Source organism: Paroedura picta, chromosome 6 (genome assembly GCF_049243985.1).
Source record: "Paroedura picta isolate Pp20150507F chromosome 6, Ppicta_v3.0, whole genome shotgun sequence".
NCBI classification, from domain to species: domain Eukaryota; kingdom Metazoa; phylum Chordata; class Lepidosauria; order Squamata; family Gekkonidae; genus Paroedura; species Paroedura picta.
Genome location: NC_135374.1, coordinates 5,339,075 through 5,359,229, shown reverse-complemented (window position 1 = coordinate 5,359,229; position 20,155 = coordinate 5,339,075). Strand labels below are relative to the sequence as shown.

The following is a 20,155-nucleotide window of genomic DNA, read 5'->3' as shown; positions in this document are numbered from 1 at the left end:
TGAACTTTTGCAGCATGAATCCAGATCCACAACCAGGTCTTTTGAGTGCTAAACTCTTAAGCACTACGCCACACTGGCTAACTTTATAAAGCTCATTCGGGAAAATGAATTTTCACAGTCAGAGTAGTTCAGCAGTGGAATAGGCTGCCTAAGGAGGTGGTGAGCTCCCCCTCACTGGCAGTCTTCAAGCAAAGGCTGGATACACACTTTTCTTGGATGCTTTAGGATGCTTTGGGCTGATCCTGCGTTGAGCAGGGGGTGGGACTAGATGGCCTCTATGGTCCCTTCCAACTCTATGATTCTGTGATTCTATGAAAAAAATATATATACAAGGATATCAAAACAAAAACATATGAGTCCCGCAATCTGACATTACATGGGTCCGATCCAATAACGATGACGCCATCCGTGAGCTCTAAGGAGGCTTTCTCTGAAACAAGAGACAAGTGAATCACTCCTTCGGCTTGAAAGTGTTGCTTTTAGAGGAATGAGTCTGCTGGATCTGACCCAAGGCCTTTCTTACACTAAAAGGCAGTACTCTGCAATGCCAACAGAGTAGACTATGGGACTGGACTGGACCGATATTAGTTTAGCACCTTATTGAAAGAGCGCAATACTCTAGTGCAAGGATCCCCAACATGGTGCCCGCAACGTGCATTGTGCCAACGCCTTTCCCGGCACCCACCAAGTTTTTTCCGAAAGTGGATTGGGACCACATGGAGATTCTGTTGGGCCACTGAAAATAGGACTGTCCGTGCAGACTCAAAGAACAATTATTTCTACAGCAGCCGCCATCCCAGCAGAAGGGTCTTCACTGTGTGAAGTTGTGTGTAAGCAACAAAATGAACAATATGTCCATTTTTAAATGCATCTTTTAAAACAGTGTTTCTGCTTGAAATGCTGAATAGTTATAATGAGGAGTTATGTGTAACCACATCGCCGGACAGTTTGCACTTGGCCATTTTGTGGTTGGCTCTACCTCCTACGGCAGCTAGTATTTGGTGGGCTCTGTCTCCTGCGGTGGCCATTTTGTGGTCGGCTCTACCCCTGCGGCAGCCATTTTGTGGTGGGCTCTGTCTCCTGTGGCGGCCATTTTGGGGTTGGCCTGGTTGAAAAAGCTGGGGTCCCCTGTTTTAGTTCTTATGAAGGAAAAAAGTTCGGCCACGCGGCTAAGAAGCTTAAGAAAATCCCGAGCACGGCATAAAATACAAAGGGCAGTTAATTGTAACGTGATTTATTCTGACACAAAAGTCTTTGCAAAAACAACTTCAAGGGTGTTCAGGCTAGTGATACCTTCCAAAACAAGCTTGAACACCTACCGGTTAAAAGCTATTTTCTGGAAATATAATTCCTTTCTTCAGAAAATGTTTATTTGAGCCAAAAGAGTTGATGAAGAGGTGAGCGTCTCTTCCTTCTGGACACTTGACCTTGGGCTCACCAAAGCACTAATAAAGCTGTTCTGAGCATTAATCTCTGGGCTCTCTCAGCCTCTCCTACCCTACAGGGAGTCTGTTGTGGGGAGAGGAAGGGAAGGCGATTGGAAGCCGCTTTGAGACTCCTTCAGGTAGAGAAAAGCAGAATATAAGAACCAACTTATCTTCTTCTTCAGTAATCTCAGGGCTCTCTCATCCTCCCCTCCCTCACAGGGAGTCTGTTGTGGGGAGAGGAAGGGAAGGCGATTGGAAGCCACTTTGAGACTCCTTCAGGTAGAGAAAAGCGGCATATAAGAACCAACTCTTCTTCTTATGAAGGCCAGGGGAAGGGGATGCTTGGATAGGCATAGTGAAACCAAAATCCAGAGACACCTCGTTTATGTATTTATGCTATTCATATTTTGCCTTCCTCGCTTGGACTCAAGGCATATTATGTAGTGCGAGACAATACAATCGGCAGGATGGGATGCTCAGTGAACAGTGAAATAGGATGTGGGTTGCAGAGCCAGCCAGCCGGAAGACTAAAAAACAGCGTGGAAGCGAAGCATAAGCGTAAACACGACATGTTAAACTGTGCAAAGCAATTACATAGCAGGATCTCCATTTCAGGAAGTTATATGCGGTAGTAGAAATCACAGCGCTTGAAAATTTATCCATGGAACTTTGTGAATCATTTAGCACAGCGCAACTCTCCTGTCTGCCTGGAAAAGCCCTCTTGAATAATTCACTCTTGAAGAGTTTGCAGAAAACCAGGATGGTGGGTAACTTTTAGACCGCCCTCGGAAGGTTATTAAGAACCTAAGAAGAGCCCTGCTGGGTCAGGCCAGGGAGGGTCCCTCCAGTCCAGCCTCCTGTCTCACCCAGGGGCCAGCCAGTTCCTCTGCAGGGCCAGCCACAGGGCAGAGAGGCCGAGGCCTTCCTCTGAGAAGACCCTCAGAAGAGCCCTGCTGGGTCAGGCCAGGGAGGGTCCCTCCAGTCCAGCCTCCCGTCTCACCCAGGGGCCAGCCAGTTCCTCTGCAGGGCCAGCCACAGGGCAGAGAGGCCGAGGCCTTCCTCTGAGAAGACCCTCAGAAGAGCCTTGCTGGGTCAGGCCAGGGAGGGTCCCTCCAGTCCAGCCTCACCCAGGGGCCAGCCAGTTCCTCTGCAGGGCCAGCCACAGGGCAGAGAGGCTGAGGCCTTCCCCTGAAGAGCCCTGCTGGGTCAGACCAGGGGGGGTCCATCTAGTTCAGCATCCTGTCTCCTACAGTGGCCAACAGATTAACAAGACAAGCCTCACACACAAAGGTGATACAAAAACACCAACCCTGCAAGCAAAAAGCTGATGAATCCTTGTATTGTTCTGGCATTCAGGGGAGCGTGCCTATTGCATCTCTGTATGAACTATTCCCCTGAGATCAGATTAACAGAAATGACAGGCTTCATACACACAGAAGATCCAAAAATTAACCCCTAGCGGCAAAAAGCTGATAGATCCTGTTAAACTGCTGGCATTTGAGGGGAGGGTGCCTGTCGCATCTCTGCATGAACCACACCTTCGAGAACAGATTAATTTCACTGGTCAACAGCCTTTCAAAGAGCCATCGTAGAAGACTGTGGCTCAGCTCCCAAATGCCAAAGGTCTCCAAAGCAAGAAAATACTACCAAAAACATTTGGAAGACCGCAGGATGTCCCGTACTGAAGGCCAGATTTCTTTTGACGCCCCCACCCGACATAGTAAACTAGCAAATTGGCTGAGAACAGGGAACATCTGCTTACGGAACTCAATTCAGCACTTTTGCCATTACTCCTACTCTGCTTTCCAGAGGATGCAAAATTTCTTAAAGCCCATTTGTCAAATTTCGGGGAAGCCCAGAAAGAAAGACAGCTGAGGCCTAACCGGGGACTAAATTCAAGCTGACTTGTAGCCTACAAAACGGGCTTTTCCAGATGCCTCAGAGACCCACGTAGGAAACAGAAGGGCAGCAAAGATTCTCAAAGATTACGGCAGCCCTCAATGGCTAATTCTCAAAGCCGGAAGGAGAACGTGGCTCCGTTTGAACTTTGGCAGAAGCAAGGAACAGGCATCTTGAGAACTTATAACACAGTTGCCAAATGTGCACAAACAGACCACCGTGAGTGATATGTTTAATCACCAGCACATCAAGACAAATACATTTCCCGTTCTCAAACGATTAAGAGCATCCAATGAGATTGACGGGCAGTAGGTTCAGGGGGGACAAAAGGAAAGACAACTTTACACACTGGGTTAGACCATACCGGTACTGTTCTAGAGAGTCTCCAATTGTTTTAGAGAGTAGCCGTGTCAGTCTGCAGTAGAAGAGATGGAGGACTTTTATGCACTGGAGTTTTTCTTCAGTTTCATTTCAAGGACCTTCAATAAGGGACCTCAAAGTAGCTGTTTTATTGCAAATGAACGTCAAGAGCAGAACAGAAAGGGAGACTGCAGAAATGCAAGTAACTACAACACTCAAAACAAGGGAATATCCCGGACTAGCAACTAGCCTCTTTTAATTGCTTCTTTTCATAACTGGGAAAACGTGGACAGTTTTATTTCACCGATGTTTTTGTGAACTACAACGGAACTCAAAAGGACGGATTGGCTGTTTCAGCAAAGAATTATCCTATGGCATCGTATGGCTTATGCAGGGGTCGTCAAACTGCGGCCCTCCAGATGTCCATGGACTACAATTCCCAGAAGCCCCTGCCAGCATTCGCTGGCAGGGGGCTCCTGGGAATTGTAGTCCATGGACATCTGGAGGGCCGCAGTTTGACTACCCATGGCTTAATGTATGGCTGATTACCTTTTAAAGCGAAGAATTATACTGCATAATTCAGATTATTATAACACAGTTTATTAATTTGCCACTCATTTACGTTTGCCTTCTATCTGTACTTTCATGATCCTCGTTCCATTTTGTTCAAGGAAAAGCTGCATGCACTCGAAAGCTCACGCCTTAATCTTTGGTCTTAAAGGTGCTATTGGACTCAAATTTTATCGGGGAGATAGGTTTTTGAGAGTCGACGCTTCCTTCATCAGATACCAGCTCTCCAACTCTCCGGAAAGCCCCTTCTGGTCGGACACAGAGCCATAATTTGGGTCTCCCTGCCAAACAAAAAGTCCCTTGCTCATGGATATTTCCACTGAGCTGAAAAATTCCTTCACCCCTGGCCCCTTATGGCTTGCCACATCTCAGGGCTAGATGCACAGAGGGAGCAAAACATATTATTATAGGGAATAATCTGAAAGTCGGAGGCTCTTGGGGGTTCAGGGGACACGGCTTGAAGAGTCTGCAAACTGCGCTGCCAGGTGGGATCAATCAGGCCTCTCCACGGAGAGATGCTCTGAAGCTAAATGCTCCAGCCGTGGAACGTCAGCTGCATTCACAACCGCCCTGTCTCCCTCCTGCGTTGAAAGGGAAGGGGTTTATCTGTCTCAGTGGATCGGTTCCAGAAAAGCATTTTAAACCCGCTTCCTAGCACAGGCTGGCCGGTCCAAAGCACTTTTCGTTCCCCTGCTCTGAAAGCCTAAATTGAAGAAAGCTGCTCCCCTTCCCCACCCCTATACACACACCAGGGAAAGGGGCGTGGCTCAATGGCAGAGCATCTGCTTAGAATACTGATGGTCCCGGATGCAATTCAAAGACAAAAGGACCAGGCAAGAAGTGATTGATAGGAAAGACCTCCACCTGAGACTTTGGAGCCAAGGAGGGGGGCGCGGCTCAGGGGAAGAGCATCTGCTTGGCATGCAGAAGGTCCCAGGTTCAGTCCCTGGCATCTCCCGTTGAAAGGACCAGGCAGGAGGTGATCCAGCCTCTGTTTAAAAATCTCCAAAGATGGAGAAGCCACCACCTCCTGAGGAAGCCTGTTCCACTGAGGAAACGCTCTAACTGTCAGGAACTTTTTAGGATGTTTAGAATCATAGAATCAGAGTTGGAAGGGGCCTCCTGGGTCATCTAGTCCAACCCCCTGCACTGTGCTGGACACTCCCAACCCTCTCACTCATCCACTGTCACCTGCCACCCCCTTAAACTTCCACATAATCAGCCTCTCCCTCAGATGGCTCTCTAGACTCTGTTTAAGAATCTCCAAAGATGGAGAACCCACCACCTTCCGAGGAAGCCTGTTCCACTGAGGAACCGCTCTGACTGTCTGGAACTTGTTCCGGACGTTTAGATGGAATTTCTTTTGCATTAATTTCGTTCTGGTCCATTCGTTCTGATCCATCCCTCCAGGGCAAAAGAGAACAACTCTACTCCATCCTCTACAATGGCAGCTTTTAAAATACTTAAATATCTTTCCTTAAAATCCTTATGGGGTCACCATACGTTGGCTGGAATTTTACATGCCCACGTTTGTACATAATCTATAGGCAGACTGAAAGACGGGCCCCTTTGATGAGGAAAATTCAATAAAGATATCGAACATCCTGGCTTTAACAGAATTTATATTGGACCTCCTAGGCCTTTTATTGATTTTGCTGCTTTTTACTCTGCCACACAACCACTTTGGGGAATTTCCAGTCAAAAGATGATTTATGGACATGCTAACAGGGAAAAAAAAACTGAAACCAGCCAAGAAATATTAGTCTGTTCTACACAAGGAAGAAGGAAGTCGAAGCAGGGTCTTTCAGGTGGAAGCTACCAGGAATGAGAAATCTGAACTTATTTTCATGTTTGCAGTTGTACACATGCATGCAGCATTAAGGTACTACCCAGTACAAGGGTTCCCAGCTTTTGCAGAGCCAAAAATGACTTGAACTGCAACATAAAATCAGAGCCAAATAACAAGCAGAGAGGAACAGAGTTATGAATACAAAGAAGAAGTGGGTTTTGATACCTGGCTTTTCACTGCCGGAAGGAGTTTCAGAGCGACTTACAATCACCTTCCTTTCTGCTCCCCACAACAGACACCCTCTGAGGTAGGTGGAGCTGAGAGAGCTCTGACAGAACTGCTCTCTGAGAACAGCTCTAACAGGACTCTGACTAGCCCAAAGTCACCAAGCTGGCTGCATGTGCAGGAGGAAGAGCAGGGAATTAAACCCAGCTCCACAGATTAGAGGCTACCATTCTTAACCACTTCACCAAGTATCACCCCTCTTCCAAATTTCAGCATTACTGAGGCCAGTTAGCTTTGAAAAAGGGGGGAGCTGAACGCTCAATAAACCTTCATGCCACCTCCTATCAAAAAGGTGTTTTTTTCATATCAAGAAATATCTGCTACAGTCTTTTTTAAGTCTAGGAAAATGCTTGGCCAGCATGCCACGTTAACGAAAAAGGAAAGCAAATGGGAGAACGGAAAGGAACAGAGTGAGCCCATTTCATCTGAGAGCCCATTTTCCAGGTCCTCCAAGAGGATCATCCAGAGCTGCGGCTTCTTCCACGGTTGAACAGAGACCAACGAGGGAAACGTCAAAAGTTTACGGCTGTTCTAAGATTGATGAATACACAAGAAACGGCTGGATCATCCCTCTAGGCCAGCATTTTGTTTCCAAGAGACCACAAAGAAGTGAAGAAGAAAACACGGCTGATGTTGTAAACATGGTTTTTGAGTCCACGTTAAAAAGAAAAACGAAGTACTATGAGAAAAGAGGTTTTCTAATCCTCATAGCTGCAATACAGTGTTGCTGGCTTCAAGAAGAGGAAGAAGAGGAAGAGGAAGAAGAGTTGGTTCTTATATGCCACTTTTCTCTACCCGAAGGAGTCGCAAAGCGGCTTCCAATCGCCTTCCCTTTCCTCTCCCCACAACAGACACCCTGTAAGGTGGGTGAGGCTGAAAGAGCCCTAATATTACTGCTCGGTCAAATCAGCTTTATTAGTGCTCAGGTGAGCCCAAGGTCAAATGTCCAGAGGCAGCTGTGCAGGAAGGTGCCTGGGGGCTGCAGAGCCTAGCCAGAGTCCTCACCAAAGCAAAGTCAAAGTCCAGTCTGAGTCGTTAGGAATCAAAGCAAGCAGAGTTAAGGGCAAGGCAAAGAGTAGTGGAGGGAAAGCCAAGGTCAGAGTCCAGATAAGCATATATTCAACAAAGCCAGTCCAATTACCAGGTGCATAGTCAAAAGCCAGGAGTCAGGGAAGCTGATGGGAGTCAGAGGTTTGCAGACCAAGGAATCCAAGCTAGACAGGAGGGTTTCTGCATAGATTGCACCCACGCCAAAGAGCTGCTGCTGTCTCACCTAAAAGCAGCCCAGCTAATTGGCTCCACCTGGGGGAGGACTCACTCATCCTCCCCAGGTGCTATCCCAGCTGGGCCCCATCTACTTTGACAGCGTGCCTGCAGTCTCTGGCTCCTGTTCAGCAAACACCACCCTTCTGCTTCGTCTGGGTTGTTCAGGCGAGCTGTCAGGGCTGGAAGGCATCTGTGACTGTACCAAAGATGCCTCTTGGGAAGAGCTTGGCTGACTTGTGCTGCTTTCCCCTACTGCACATTCAGAGGCCCTTCTCTCTTCTGCCAGAGCTGGCTCAGCTGGTTGCCTTGGAACCTCCTGGGACACAGGAGGTGGCAGCCGGGGCATGACACTGTCCTTGATACAAGAAACACACTTACGCACATGTCCTGTGACACGTGTTTATTCAGCTGTGGGGGATTTGGTTAGCGAGAGGTGGTGACATAGTGAAATGGACTGTTTGCCTGGGCCGTGACGGAACCTCCAAAATGCGCTCTTCCACCAGGCCTTTGGTTGCGGCGAGAACAATCCACCACCCAATAAAATCTATGGTTTATTCCCACCACCGAGTTAGAACCCGAAAAAGAAATCATATTGTCCGTAAAACGGATGAGCTAAAGTAACGAAGCACCATTAATATTTTTAACTGCCATTTTATAAACATGGACATGTGGCACAGTTCTCTCAGAGCTCTCTCAGCCTCACCTACCTCACAGGGTTGTGGGGAGAGGGAGGGAAAGGTGTTTGTAAGCCCCTTTGGGTAGAAAAAAAGCAGGGTATAAAAAAAATGCAGCTCTTCTCCAACAATAGCTGCATGTACAAAGACACACGCTTTGTAAGGTTACCAACATCGGGTTCACAAATACCGGGAGATTTGAGAATGTCACATGACAACGAGCCGCAAGGGAGTGGCGGGCTATAAATCTAATAATAATAATAATAATAATAATAATAATAATAATAATAATAATAATAATAATAATAATAATAATAATAATGAACGAGTGGAATTTAGGGACGGGAGGGACTTTGGTAGGGGATAATGCTGTCCATTCCACATGCCAAAGCAACCATTTCCTCCAGGCAGGGTGGAATGTTTTAAAGAAATAAAAACAAATGATCTATACTGGCAGCTAGTCAGGTGTAACTCCAGGAGATTTTCAGTCTCCAACAGGAGAATAGTAACCCTATTTAAAACTTCTGTTTTAGTGCTTTTTTCATTGTTCGCCACTTTGAGGACCTTAACTGGGTGGAAAGGCAGAATACAAATAATTTAAAAAAAAATTCAGCACCTAGCATCCCAATTGGGCTCGCTCATCCATCCATCTATCCATCCATCCGAATTTTATGCTGCCACGCTTCCGGTGGTCTTGCAGCAGTTTGCACAAAACAGTAGAAATACAATAAAACCCCATAAAACAGGGGTAGTCAACCTGGCAGGGGCTTATGGGAATTGCCAGCCTGGCAGGGGCTTATGGGAATTGTAGTCCATGAACATCTGGAGGACCACAGGTTGACTACCCCTGCCATAAAACACCCCTTACAACAATAAATAGATAGATGGCAATCTATACTCATCCTTACTAGTGTCCTCCACCCCCCCCACCCCCGTTCAGCTGGAAGGCCAAGCCTTCTTCCATGGAGAACGAGGGGCCAGATCTAAAAGGGGGATCCTGTGATGGAAACACCAAGACCCCACCCTGGCCTCAACCATAAGCCTGGCGGAAGAGCTCCGTCTTGCAGGCTCTGCGGAAAGTTGACAAATCCGGCAGGGCCGCCAGCTCCTCTGGGAGCTCCTTCCACCAGGTTGGGGCCAGGACCGAAAAGTCCCTGACCTGGGTTTAGGCCAGGCGAGCGTCCCTGAAATGCTTCCTCAGGAACAGCGGTCAGACAGACAGCCTGCGGGGAGAGAAAACAGGCCAGGCTTCTGGGGAAAGCAGTGGAGCTTAATTGTCAGAGAAATCCTAAGTCTTGCAATCCGACATCTGCACATGGCCCTAGAACAACCCACTTATCTCCTCGAAGCACCGAAACAAGCCAGGCGCGGCTTTACGTCATGTGCGTAAACCATCGCTCCTGTCCCAAGAACAAGCCCTCTTTGGCCTTCTGTCTCCTCTCGCACCAAAGGACATTGCCCAAGCTGGACCGCTTTCAGAGGGCTTGGCAGGCGATCCGGAGAGGAAGAAACGAGGTCCCTTTCCCCTGCCAGGAACCATTATGGTGAAGGAAGACAGACCCCAGTAAATGAGACACGCTGCAGAACCACAGCGTGCAGCTCCTTGGGAATTTCTGCGGGCTTTGCTTTTTAAATCGAAAAGGCAAGGCTCTAGTCCTTAAGGCAGGGTTTCCCAATTACGGTATCGCGGTTCCATGAAGGAATGGTACTGTGGTGTGGGGTTTTTCAATATGACAGCTGGGGAGAGCCCTCCCACCCTGTAAAAGGCTTAAAAAAAATGTTTTTTTAAATCTAGCCTTATTTAGGCAGGTTGACCCCTCCCTCCCAAAGTGGCCAATGAATGAGAAGGGGGGGGGCCTCCAGTCCTCATAGAAACATGACGTTGGAAGGGTTCTCAAGGGTCATCTAGTCCACGGGTAGTCAACCTGTGGTCCTCCAGATGTCCATGGACTACAATTCCCAATTCTTGGGCCCGGTGAAGAGAAAGAGAGAATCAGGAACTTTCATCCCATTAATCCTATTTTGGGGAGGATGGCTGACACCTTTGTTCTCCCGCAAGGAGAGAGGGGAATCAGCTGCCTAAAATCCACCAAATCCATTTCTGAGAATCTGCCACAGGTAAAAAAAGAAAACCCTTACGAGACGCGAGGAGTCAAATTAAAGTAGCAGGGATGGAATTCAGCAGCCTTCTCTGTAAATCAGTTTTATGGATGGAAAAATTCCAGATGGCTCTTTCAGTGTTTGCTGAGCTTCGGCACGCACGTTAACTAGGGTTGCCAACTCCTGGCTGGAAAACACGTTGAGATTTAGGGGTAGAGATCAGGAAGGACAAAGTTCGGGGAAAGAGCCACAGCAGAGATGTGATTTCATAGAGTTCAACCTCTGGAGCTGACCTTTTCTCGAGGGGAACTGGCCCCTGTATCACCCAACTTTTCACTACTCTGAGTAGTCCCCAAATGGCTTACAAACCCACCTTTCCCTTCCTCTCCCCGCACCAGACCCCCTAGAAGGTAGGTGAGGCTAAGAGATCTCTGCGAGAACTGTACAGCTCTAAGAGAACTGTGACTGGCCCAAGGCCGCCCAGCCGGCTGCATGCGGAGGAGCTGGTTCTCTTCTGGGCTTCTTTCGCTGCCACCGTCAGAAGGGAGCGCTGACTCTCGAAAGCGCAGACAAATGAATCCTTCAGGGGTGCAACAGTCAGCCTCCTCCAAGGAGAGATCACGACTCACCCATGATTGGAAAAGAACAGCAACTCACGCAGAGCTGCGGCAGGCAGCCACTTGAGCCATGCAAATACTTTGGGCTCAGGGGAAACTTTAGCGGGTCTCACCAAGAAAACAAACATTCTTTGGTGCATTGTGGGATCTGACCCTGAGCCAATGAAAAAAACAACAACAAACATGGTAACCATAAAGATCTTATCCAGGCAGAAAACGAACAGTGGGTCGCTCCCTCACAGATGGCAGAATCGGCCCATTCTTTCGTCACGCTACCTTGGCCGGGGTCTAACCGGACTAGCGGCATACCTGAGAGCCCACGAACTCCATGCCTCCATGGAACCTAGCTCTAAAAGACTGAAAACAAACAACGCTGCATTCCCCACGTGGGGAGAACCAACCTCCTGGTCATAATCCAAGTTTGCAAAGCTGTCGCACGAACAATGGCCATGCATATCACCCCACCCTTTCTCCGAAAACGCCAGGGTCATTTGCCGCTCCTCCTATTTATCCTGGTGGGACAGGATTTTCCATGCTCACCCGAATGCAGGGGTAGCCAAACGGTGGCTCTCCAGCTGCTCTCAAAGGTCCTGCCAATCCCTATTTTTACCTGGAGATGCCAGGGATTGAACCTGGGACTTTGGGTTTCAATAGCCGGGGACCTTCCCCTACGCATCTCCTCCAGCCTCGTCATTGGCCACTTCGGAAGAGGGCAGGCCAACCTGCCCGAATAAGGGTGGAATTTTTAAAAATCTAAGCTGCCATCGCTCTTGCAAGAACTTTCAAAGGTCAACACCAGGGAGATAAGCTTATACATGGTGCCAAGCCTATGCCAATGCTGGTACTATATTTTTAAAATTGCGTTCCACCCTGTATAGCACGGGTAGTCAAACTGCGGCTCTCCAGATGTCCATGGACTACAATACCCATGAGCCCCTGCCAGAGAATGCTGGCAGGGGCTCATGGGTATTGTAGTTCATGGACATCTGGAGAGCCGCAGTTTGACTACCCTTGCTTATGTTCCTGATGGCCCAGGGCCTGGTCTGACCTTTTAGGATCGTTTGCCTAGTGTGCAATGCCCAAACAGAATGACCACTAGCCTGGAAAACCTTTTTTTTTTACTTTTATTCTACTGCAGAAGAAGAAGAAGAAGAAGAAGAAGGGCACAGGCCTGCATGGCGAACAATAGAGATATATGAAATTCTATAACTTCTCATTGGAGGCGGGAAAAGGTGATGCCCTTTCGGGTCAAACCAATAAACTAAGATCTACACCCTTTGCACATCCCCTCGGGACCACCCTTGACCATTCTGGCTAAGTCATCGGAAAGGTCCCCCAAAGGAGATATCCGTTCCTCCCAGCCCTCCGCCCGACTCCAGTGGTTTAACCTAAGCAATTCCAGTTACTTCCACTGGCCTTGGGAATAGTTCAGCTTGACACATCAACAAAGGCGATACTGGCAAGATTTCAAGATAGTGAAATACATCCTTTTCACAAGCAAGGCCATTTTGATTAAGAAATAATTGCAGAAGCCAAGTTACAGAGAAGAAGAAAAACATTACAAGACAATATTTTAGGATGCTTTAGGTTGCTTTGGGCTGATCCTGTGTTGAGCAGGGGGTTGCACTAGATGGCCTGTATGGCCCCTTCCAACTCTATGATTCTATGATTCTATGACTAGATGGCCTGTATGGCCCCTTCCAACTCTATGATTCTGATTCTAATACAGAACATTTCACATACAATGCTTTAAAGCAGGGGTTGTCAAACTGCGGCCCTCCAGATGTCCATGGACTACAATTCCCATGAGCCCCTGCCAGCGTTTGCTGGCAGGGGCTCATGGGAATTGTAGTCCATGGACATCTGGAGGGCCGCAGTTTGACCACTCCTGCTTTAAACATTGAATGGGCACTTCTAGGTGTCTTTAGCATTTCAAAAGTATAACAAAAGTTAAAAGTTCACCCCTTGTCGATTATTCCTTTCCCTGGTGTTGACCTTTTCAAGTTCTTGACTTTTGTTTGGGTCAAGGTTTTGCTCCATTTTGTTTTGTATATCTGTTGTGAGAACAATGGGTATAAGGATTTATTCCACTCTTTCTCCAAAAAGATTAGAATTGCGCTTTCCGTCGGCTGAGTTTAAAGATGCAAAGGAGGAGAAAAGCGCCGGCTGCTTATAAAATCCACGGCTTTATTGAGAACAGAAACAATGTTGTAAACAAAGAGAGGAGAGAGAGAGAGAGTCCTAACAGTCTAACTGACTAACTGTTGTTCTGATCGGTTCTGGGGGCAAGCAGGGAGGAAGTGTGCTCAAAGGAGCAGGAAGTCTCCAAAGCAGCCAATCAGGAGACAAGGAGGGGATTACTTGAAAAATGCCCAGGAGGTTCCTAAACGAAATGTACTAATGACACATCTCCTCTGATGCCCCTGCAGGTTATTCTTCACATGCTTCTGAAACACGCACATTACCGATCATGCACGTTCCAACACTTAGGTCCTATGTGCCTGTTCTTTGAGGGTACACCAGGGCAAAAGTTGGCATCTAAGCTTTGCCACAAGGTCTGCTTCCCGAGTTTGTGTCTAGAGATGCCAGCCTCCAGGTGGGACCTGGGGATCCCCCAGAATTACAGCTCCTCTCCAGACTACAATGAAACTCCCCTGAAGAAGACAGGTGTTTCAGAGGGTGGCATTAAAGCCCACAGCTTTGGGGGTGAATCAAGGGCATCGTGCCCATTGAAGTCCCTGCCCTCCCCAGGATTCACCCCCAAACCTCCAGGCATTTCTGAATGTGGAGCTGCCAACCCAACAATGGAATATAATGCTATGAAATCCACCCTCCAAAGTAGCCCTTTTCTCCGGGGGAGAATGATCTCTGTCGCCTGGAGATTAGCTATAATCCTGGGGGATCCCCAGGTCCCACTTGGAGGCTGGCAGCTCTTCTCCAGGGGACCTGATCTCTGTAGTCTGGAGAGGAGTTGGAATTCCAGGGGATTTCCGGGTCCCACCTGGAGGTTGGCATCCTTAAGTCCCCCCCTCTCCTTTTCTCCAGGGCAACTGATCTGTGTTATCTGGAGAGGAGCTGGAATTCCAGGGATCCCCAGGTCTCCCCTGGAGGCTGGCATCCCTTAACCTCAGTGGGGTCCAAGGCTATGGAGTCCCCCTTCCAAAGTAGCCCTTTTCTCCATGGGAGTTAACCTATGCAGTCTGGACAGGTGCTATAACTCCAGATCCGACCTGGAGGTTGGCATCCCTAAGTCCTCCCTCCCAAGCATCCCTTTTCTCCAGGGGATCTGATCTGTATTATCTGGAGAGGAGCTGGAATTCCAGGGATCCCCAGGTCTCCCCTGGAGGCTGGCATCCCTTAACCTCAGTGGGGTCCAAGGCTATGGAGTCCCCCTTCCAAAGCAGCCCTTTTCTCCAGGGGAGTTAACCTATGCAGTCTGGACAGGCGCTATAACTCCAGGTCCGACCTAGAGGTTGGCATCCCTAAGTCCTCCCTCCCAAGCATCCCTTTTCTCCAGGGGATCTGATCTGTATTATCTGGAGAGGAGCTGGAATTCCAGGGGATCCCCAGGCCCCACCTGGAGGTTGGCACCCTTCGCCTAGAAAGAGAGACGCCCTTCATTGAGAATCATTGCCTATGGCTGGCTTTGGTTTTGACAGAAAGAACAGTCTGTCTCCTGTAGCCTTTTCCCGTCTGCATCCGTGAACATGGCCCTTGACTATTCTTATTCCTCCCCAATGCGATTTGGCTCATTTCTGGCCCGAATGGCCCGCCCTCGTCCCGAAACAGCTGCTCCATCTCATTTTGGCACCTCGCCCGAAGTAAACACTCGACTGTTTTTATGTCCCACCGAGAACACTGGCTGTCCCTCATAAAGAGGTTTTATTGTCCTTAAAAATTATAGTTCTCCATAGCTGATCTCTTCTGCGCTCAGGCCATGCGTGAAAGGAGATGGGGGGGGGGGAAGCAGTAGTTTAAAAGGATCTTCTGCACATGCTCAGTGGCAAATCTAGCCCTCCAAACCAGGAGAAAGGGAAGCAAGAGCAGCCATTACTGCATGCCGTTCCTACAGCCGATATAGTGTCCAGAAGAGTTCATTTCGCAGAATCATAGAGACGGAAGGGACCTCCAGAGTCATCTAGTCCAACCCCCCTGCAAAAGTGTGCTCAAAGGAACATCTCCCCAGCAGACCTTGTCTGACACTGCAAAAAGCTTGCTCTTCGAAGCCTCAGATGGGGCAGCTGGAGAGACATTTAAAGACCTCCCCATACAGCTGACCCCCAGCTGACTGGTGGGGTCCTTCTCCCCAGCAGACCCCATCTGATCCTCAATATCGAACAAGTTCTGCTGGAGAGACCTTTAAAGACCCCGCCAAATAGCTGATCCTTTAAAGACCCCACCAAACAGCAAACAGCTGATCCTTTAAAAACCCCACGAAACTGATCCTTTAAAGACCCCGCCAAACAGCTGATCCTTTAAAGACAACGCCAAACAGCTGATCAACTGTTTGGCTGGGTCTTAAAAAGTCTTCCAGCAGCCATTTGGGGAACCAGAATCATCCCAAATTATCTGCCAATTTAGTTTCAGAGATTCGGCTCCCGAATAAGGGGGAGAATCACATCTCAGCTTAGCAATACCCAGAAAGAATTCGATTCAGTGTTGATTCGGGTATCTTTCAAGTATTTTTAAGCTGATCTGTGCATCCCTATTCCTATTCCCGCAGCTGACGCCATGTGCAAACCCTTCACTGTGAAGGACGAAACCAGCGCATTTCGCAGGAGTCTTTCTCTAGTGCTCCCTGAAGGCTTGCTAATATTCATAGCAGGTAGACTGAAAGAAACCCTTGAAGATAGGAAGGTTCCCATGGGGCTTAACTAATTCAAAGCAACTCTGCCTTTAGGCAAGCTAGGAGTTCCGAGCATCCCTCCCTCTCCCTCTCCTTCCCTCTCCTTCCCCCTCCCTCCCTCTCTCTCCTTCCCTCTCCCTCCCCCTCATCCTCCCTCCCCCTCTCCCTTCAATTCCCTCTCCCTCCCCCCCTCTCCTCCTCCTCTCCCTCCCCTTCCCTCATCCTCCCTCCCCCTCTCCCTTCAATTCCCTCTCCCTCCCTCCCTCCCTCTCTCCTCCTCCTCTCCCTCCCCTTCCCTCATCCTCCCTTCCCCCTCTCCCTTCAATCCCCTCTCCCTCCCTCCCTCTCTCCTCCTCCTCTCCCTCCCCTTCCCTCATCCTCCCTCCCCCTCTCCCTTCAATTCCCTCTCCCTCCCTCCCTCCCTCTCTCCTCCTCCTCTCCCTCCCCTTCCCTCATCCTCCCTCCCCCTCTCCCTTCAATTCCCTCTCCCTCCCTCCCTCCCTCTCTCCTCCTCCTCTCCCTCCCCTTCCCTCATCCTCCCTCCCCCTCTCCCTTCAATTCCCTCTCCCTCCCTCCCTCCCTCCTCCTCCTCTCCCTCCCCTTCCCTCATCCTCCCTCCCCCTCTCCCTTCAATTCCCTCTCCCTCCCTCCCTCTCTCCTCCTCCTCTCCCTCCCCTTCCCTCATCCTCCCTCCCCCTCTCCCTTCAATTCCCTCTCCCTCCCTCTCTCCTCCTCCTCCTCTCCCTCCCTCTCTCCTCCTCCTCCTCTCCCTCCCCTTCCCTCATCCTCCCTTCCCCCTCTCCCTTCAATTCCCTCTCCCTCCCTCCCTCTCTCTTCCTCCTCTCCCTCCCCTTCCCTCATCCTCCCTCCCGCCCTCTCTCCTCCTCTCTCCACTCCCTCCCATTCCCTCCCCCTGCTCCCTCCCTCCCTCCCCAAGCCTGGCAGTATGAAAAGATTTTGTAACATGCTTTGACCTTTCACTGTTCATGCATTTTAGGGAAACCCCAAACCAAACGATCCTAAAAGGTCAGACCAGGCCCTGGGCCATCAGGAACGTAAGCAGGGGTAATCAAACTGCGGCTCTCCAGATGGAGTAACTGCACAGTTTACGAGCACGGATGATTTCCTGCCCGTGTCAGCGCGACCTGGACGGCCTAAGCTAGCTCGATCTTGGAAGCTTCATACTTGGATGGGAAACCACCCAAAAGCCCAGGGCTGCTACGCAGAGGCAGGGAACGGCCGACCACCTCCGGATGCCTCTTGCCTTGAAAACCATATAAGGGGCCTCCAGACGTCAGATGTGACTTCCGAATGCCACCCCCCGTCTATTAAAATTGTTGCACCAAAAGATCCTGGCCCCAGTCGGCAATTTCCGCACACACACAAATGCAGAGACACATCCACACACGATCTGGAGGACATCATCGATAATGTTCTCTCTCTCTCCCTCTCTCTCTCCCCCCCCCATTCCCTCTTGCCTAAGCTGCAGTTCCTCCAGACCCAAAAAAATACTTGAATTCCCAGAAGAACAAAGACGATAATTGTCTCATTTGGGCACTGCATGAGAGACCGGGTTGTGCGGGAATTGGCTTTGCTTCCGAGCTCCACTGCTGTAGGGTCAGTGCGTCGAATAAATAGCTTTAGTGAGAAGGGAAACAACTTACAACAAGCAAGAGAGGGGAGAGAGAGAGAGCCTTAACTGTCTAACTGACTAATTATTCTGCTGAGGCACTCATGGAGTGGGAAGTCTTCAATTGAGCATGGCTGGCGATGGCTCTAGGAGCAGGGCTGCAGGCCTTCAGGTGAGGCCTGGAGCGTTATAGAGGAGAAAGAGAGAGAGCCTTAACTGTCTGACTGATTATTCTTCTGGAGGCACTCAGGGAGTGGAAAGTCTCCAAAGAGCGATGGATCTTGGAGTAGGGCTTCAGGTGAGGCCTGGAGTGCTCCCAGAATGACAACTAATCTCTGGACTGGAGAAATCAGTTCTCCTGGAGAAACTGGCACGCAGAAGGCCGCAGGTTCAATCCCCGGCGTCTCCATTTAAAACTGGCTTTCTCAACGAGGGTTTCATGAACCTAACAGCTCTGAGAGAACTGTGACTGGCCCAAGGTTGCCCAGCCGGCTGCATGTGGAGGAGGAGTGGGGAATCAAACGCGGTTCTCCAGAGTAGAGGCCATCCCTCTTCACCATCACACCACGCTGAGAACCACAGAAGCCCCTGTGAGGCAGGTGGGGCTGAGAGAGCTCTGCAAGAACTGCTCCACGAGAACAGCTCTCGGAGAACTGTGACTGGCCCAAGCTCAGCCTGCTGGCTGTAGGTGATGTGGGGAATCAAACCAGATTCTCCAAATTCAAGTTCACGGGTCTTTACCACAATGCCTGTCCTGTCGGGTTTCTTACCTTTGGCCGTTTCCACTGGATACCCTGAATTTGTGACTTGTAAAAAAGGGAATCATTGCTGGCGGGGAAGATCGGATCCTCGAAGAGAACGTTCTTCCGTTGGCAATCCTTCTTCAGGGCCGCGTACCGCTGGCCTTCGTAGGGCTGGGCCGACGCAAACATTCTTCCTGGATGCAAATAAAAACAACAACGACAAAAGGGTAAGACTCTCAGAGTATGGATTTCTCCTTCGATCCTGTTTTATATGAAGGGCTGCATTTCCTAGAAGACGACCTGGAGGAGTCTTAAAGCGGCTGACAATCCGCTTCCCTTTCCTCTCCCCACAACAGGCACCCTGCGACGGAGGTGGGGCTGAGAGAGCTCTGTGATAGCTGCACAGTGGAAACAGCTCTGAGAGAACTGGGACTGGCTCACCCAGCTGACTGTGCATCGAAGAGGGGAGAATCAAACAAAGATCTTCAGATCAGAGGTCATTGCTCTTAACCATGGGACCAAGCTGGTCCTCACATCTCCAGGTCTTTCCCGCCCTTAAGCTCCACCCCCGGGCCTCCAGGTCTTTCCCGCCCTTAAGCTCCACCCCCATGCCTCCAGGTTTTTCCGCCCTTCTCAAGCTCCACCCCCCATGCCTCCATTTCTTTCCCACCCTTAAGCTCCACCCCCACGCCTCCAGGTCTTGCCCGCCCTTCTCAAGCTCCACCCCCCATGCCTCCATTTCTTTCCCGCACCTTAAGCTCCACCCCCCTCCAGGTTTTTCCGCCCTTCTCAAGCTCCACCCCCATGCCTCCAGGTTTTTCCGACCTTCTCAAGCTCCACCCCCATGCCTCCAGGTTTTTCCGCCCTTCTCAAGCTCCACCCCCATGCCTCCAGGTCTTTCTGCCCTTCTCAAGCTCCACCCCCATGCCTCCAGGTCTTTCCCGCCCTTAAGCTCCACCCCCATGCCTCCAGGTTTTTCTGCCCTTCTCAAGCTCCACCCCCATGCCTCCAGGTTTTTCCCGCCCTTAAGCTCCACCCCCATGCCTCGAGGTCTTTCCCGCCCTTAAGCTCCACCCCCATGCCTCCAGGTTTTTCCGCCCTTCTCAAGCTCCACCCCCATGCCTCCAGGTCTTTCTCACCCTTAAGCTCCACCCCCATGTCTCCAGGTCTTTCCTGCCCTTAAGCTCCACCCCCATGCCTCCAGGTTTTTCTGCCCTTCTCAAGCTCCACCCCCATGCCTCCAGGTCTTTCCCGCCCTTAAGCTCCACCCCCATGCCTCCAGGTTTTTCTGCCCTTCTCAAGCTCCACCCTCATGTCTCCATTTCTTTCCCGCACCTTAAGCTCCACCCCCATGCCTCCAGGTCTTTCCCGCCCTTAAGCTCCACCCCCATGCCTCCAGGTTTTTCCGCCCTTCTCAAGCTCCACCCTCATGTCTCCATTTCTTTCCCGCACCTTAAGCTCCACCCCCATGCCTCCAGGTCTTTCCCGCCCTTAAGCTCCACCCCCATGCCTCCAGGTTTTTCCGCCCTTCTCAAGCTCCACCCTCATGTCTCCATTTCTTTCCCGCACCTTAAGCTCCACCCCCATGCCTCCAGGTCTTTCTCACCCTTAAGCTCCACCCCCATGCCTCCAGGTTTTTCCGCCCTTCTCAAGCTCCACCTCCATGCCTCCAAGTCTTTCCCGCCCTTAAGCTCTACCCCCATGCCTCCAGGTCTTTCCCACCCTTAAGCTCCTCCCCCAGGCCTCCAGGTCTTTCCCATCCTCCTCAAGCTCCACCCCCATGCCTCCAGGTCTTTCCCGCCCTTAAGCTCCACCCCCATGCCTCCAGGTTTTTCTGCCCTTCTCAAGCTCCACCCCCATGCCTCCAGGTCTTTCCCGTCCTCCTCAAGCTCCACCCCCATGCCTCCAGGTCTTTCCCTCCCTTAAGCTCCACCCCCAGGCCTCCAGGT

At 50.2% G+C, this 20,155-nt stretch overlaps 1 protein-coding gene across 1 annotated transcript in view; it reads right to left on the bottom strand.

Moving 5' to 3' along the window:
• The window catches only part of CAPN5 (calpain 5), a 79,476-nt gene that overhangs the window by 40,352 nt on the left and 18,969 nt on the right, over positions 1-20,155 (bottom strand). Inside the window, exon 2 of the mRNA XM_077341253.1 lies at positions 18,234-18,400. Coding sequence (XP_077197368.1) covers positions 18,234-18,395 — 162 coding nt within the window. The 5' untranslated portion in view covers positions 18,396-18,400. The remainder of the gene's footprint in view (positions 1-18,233; positions 18,401-20,155) is intronic.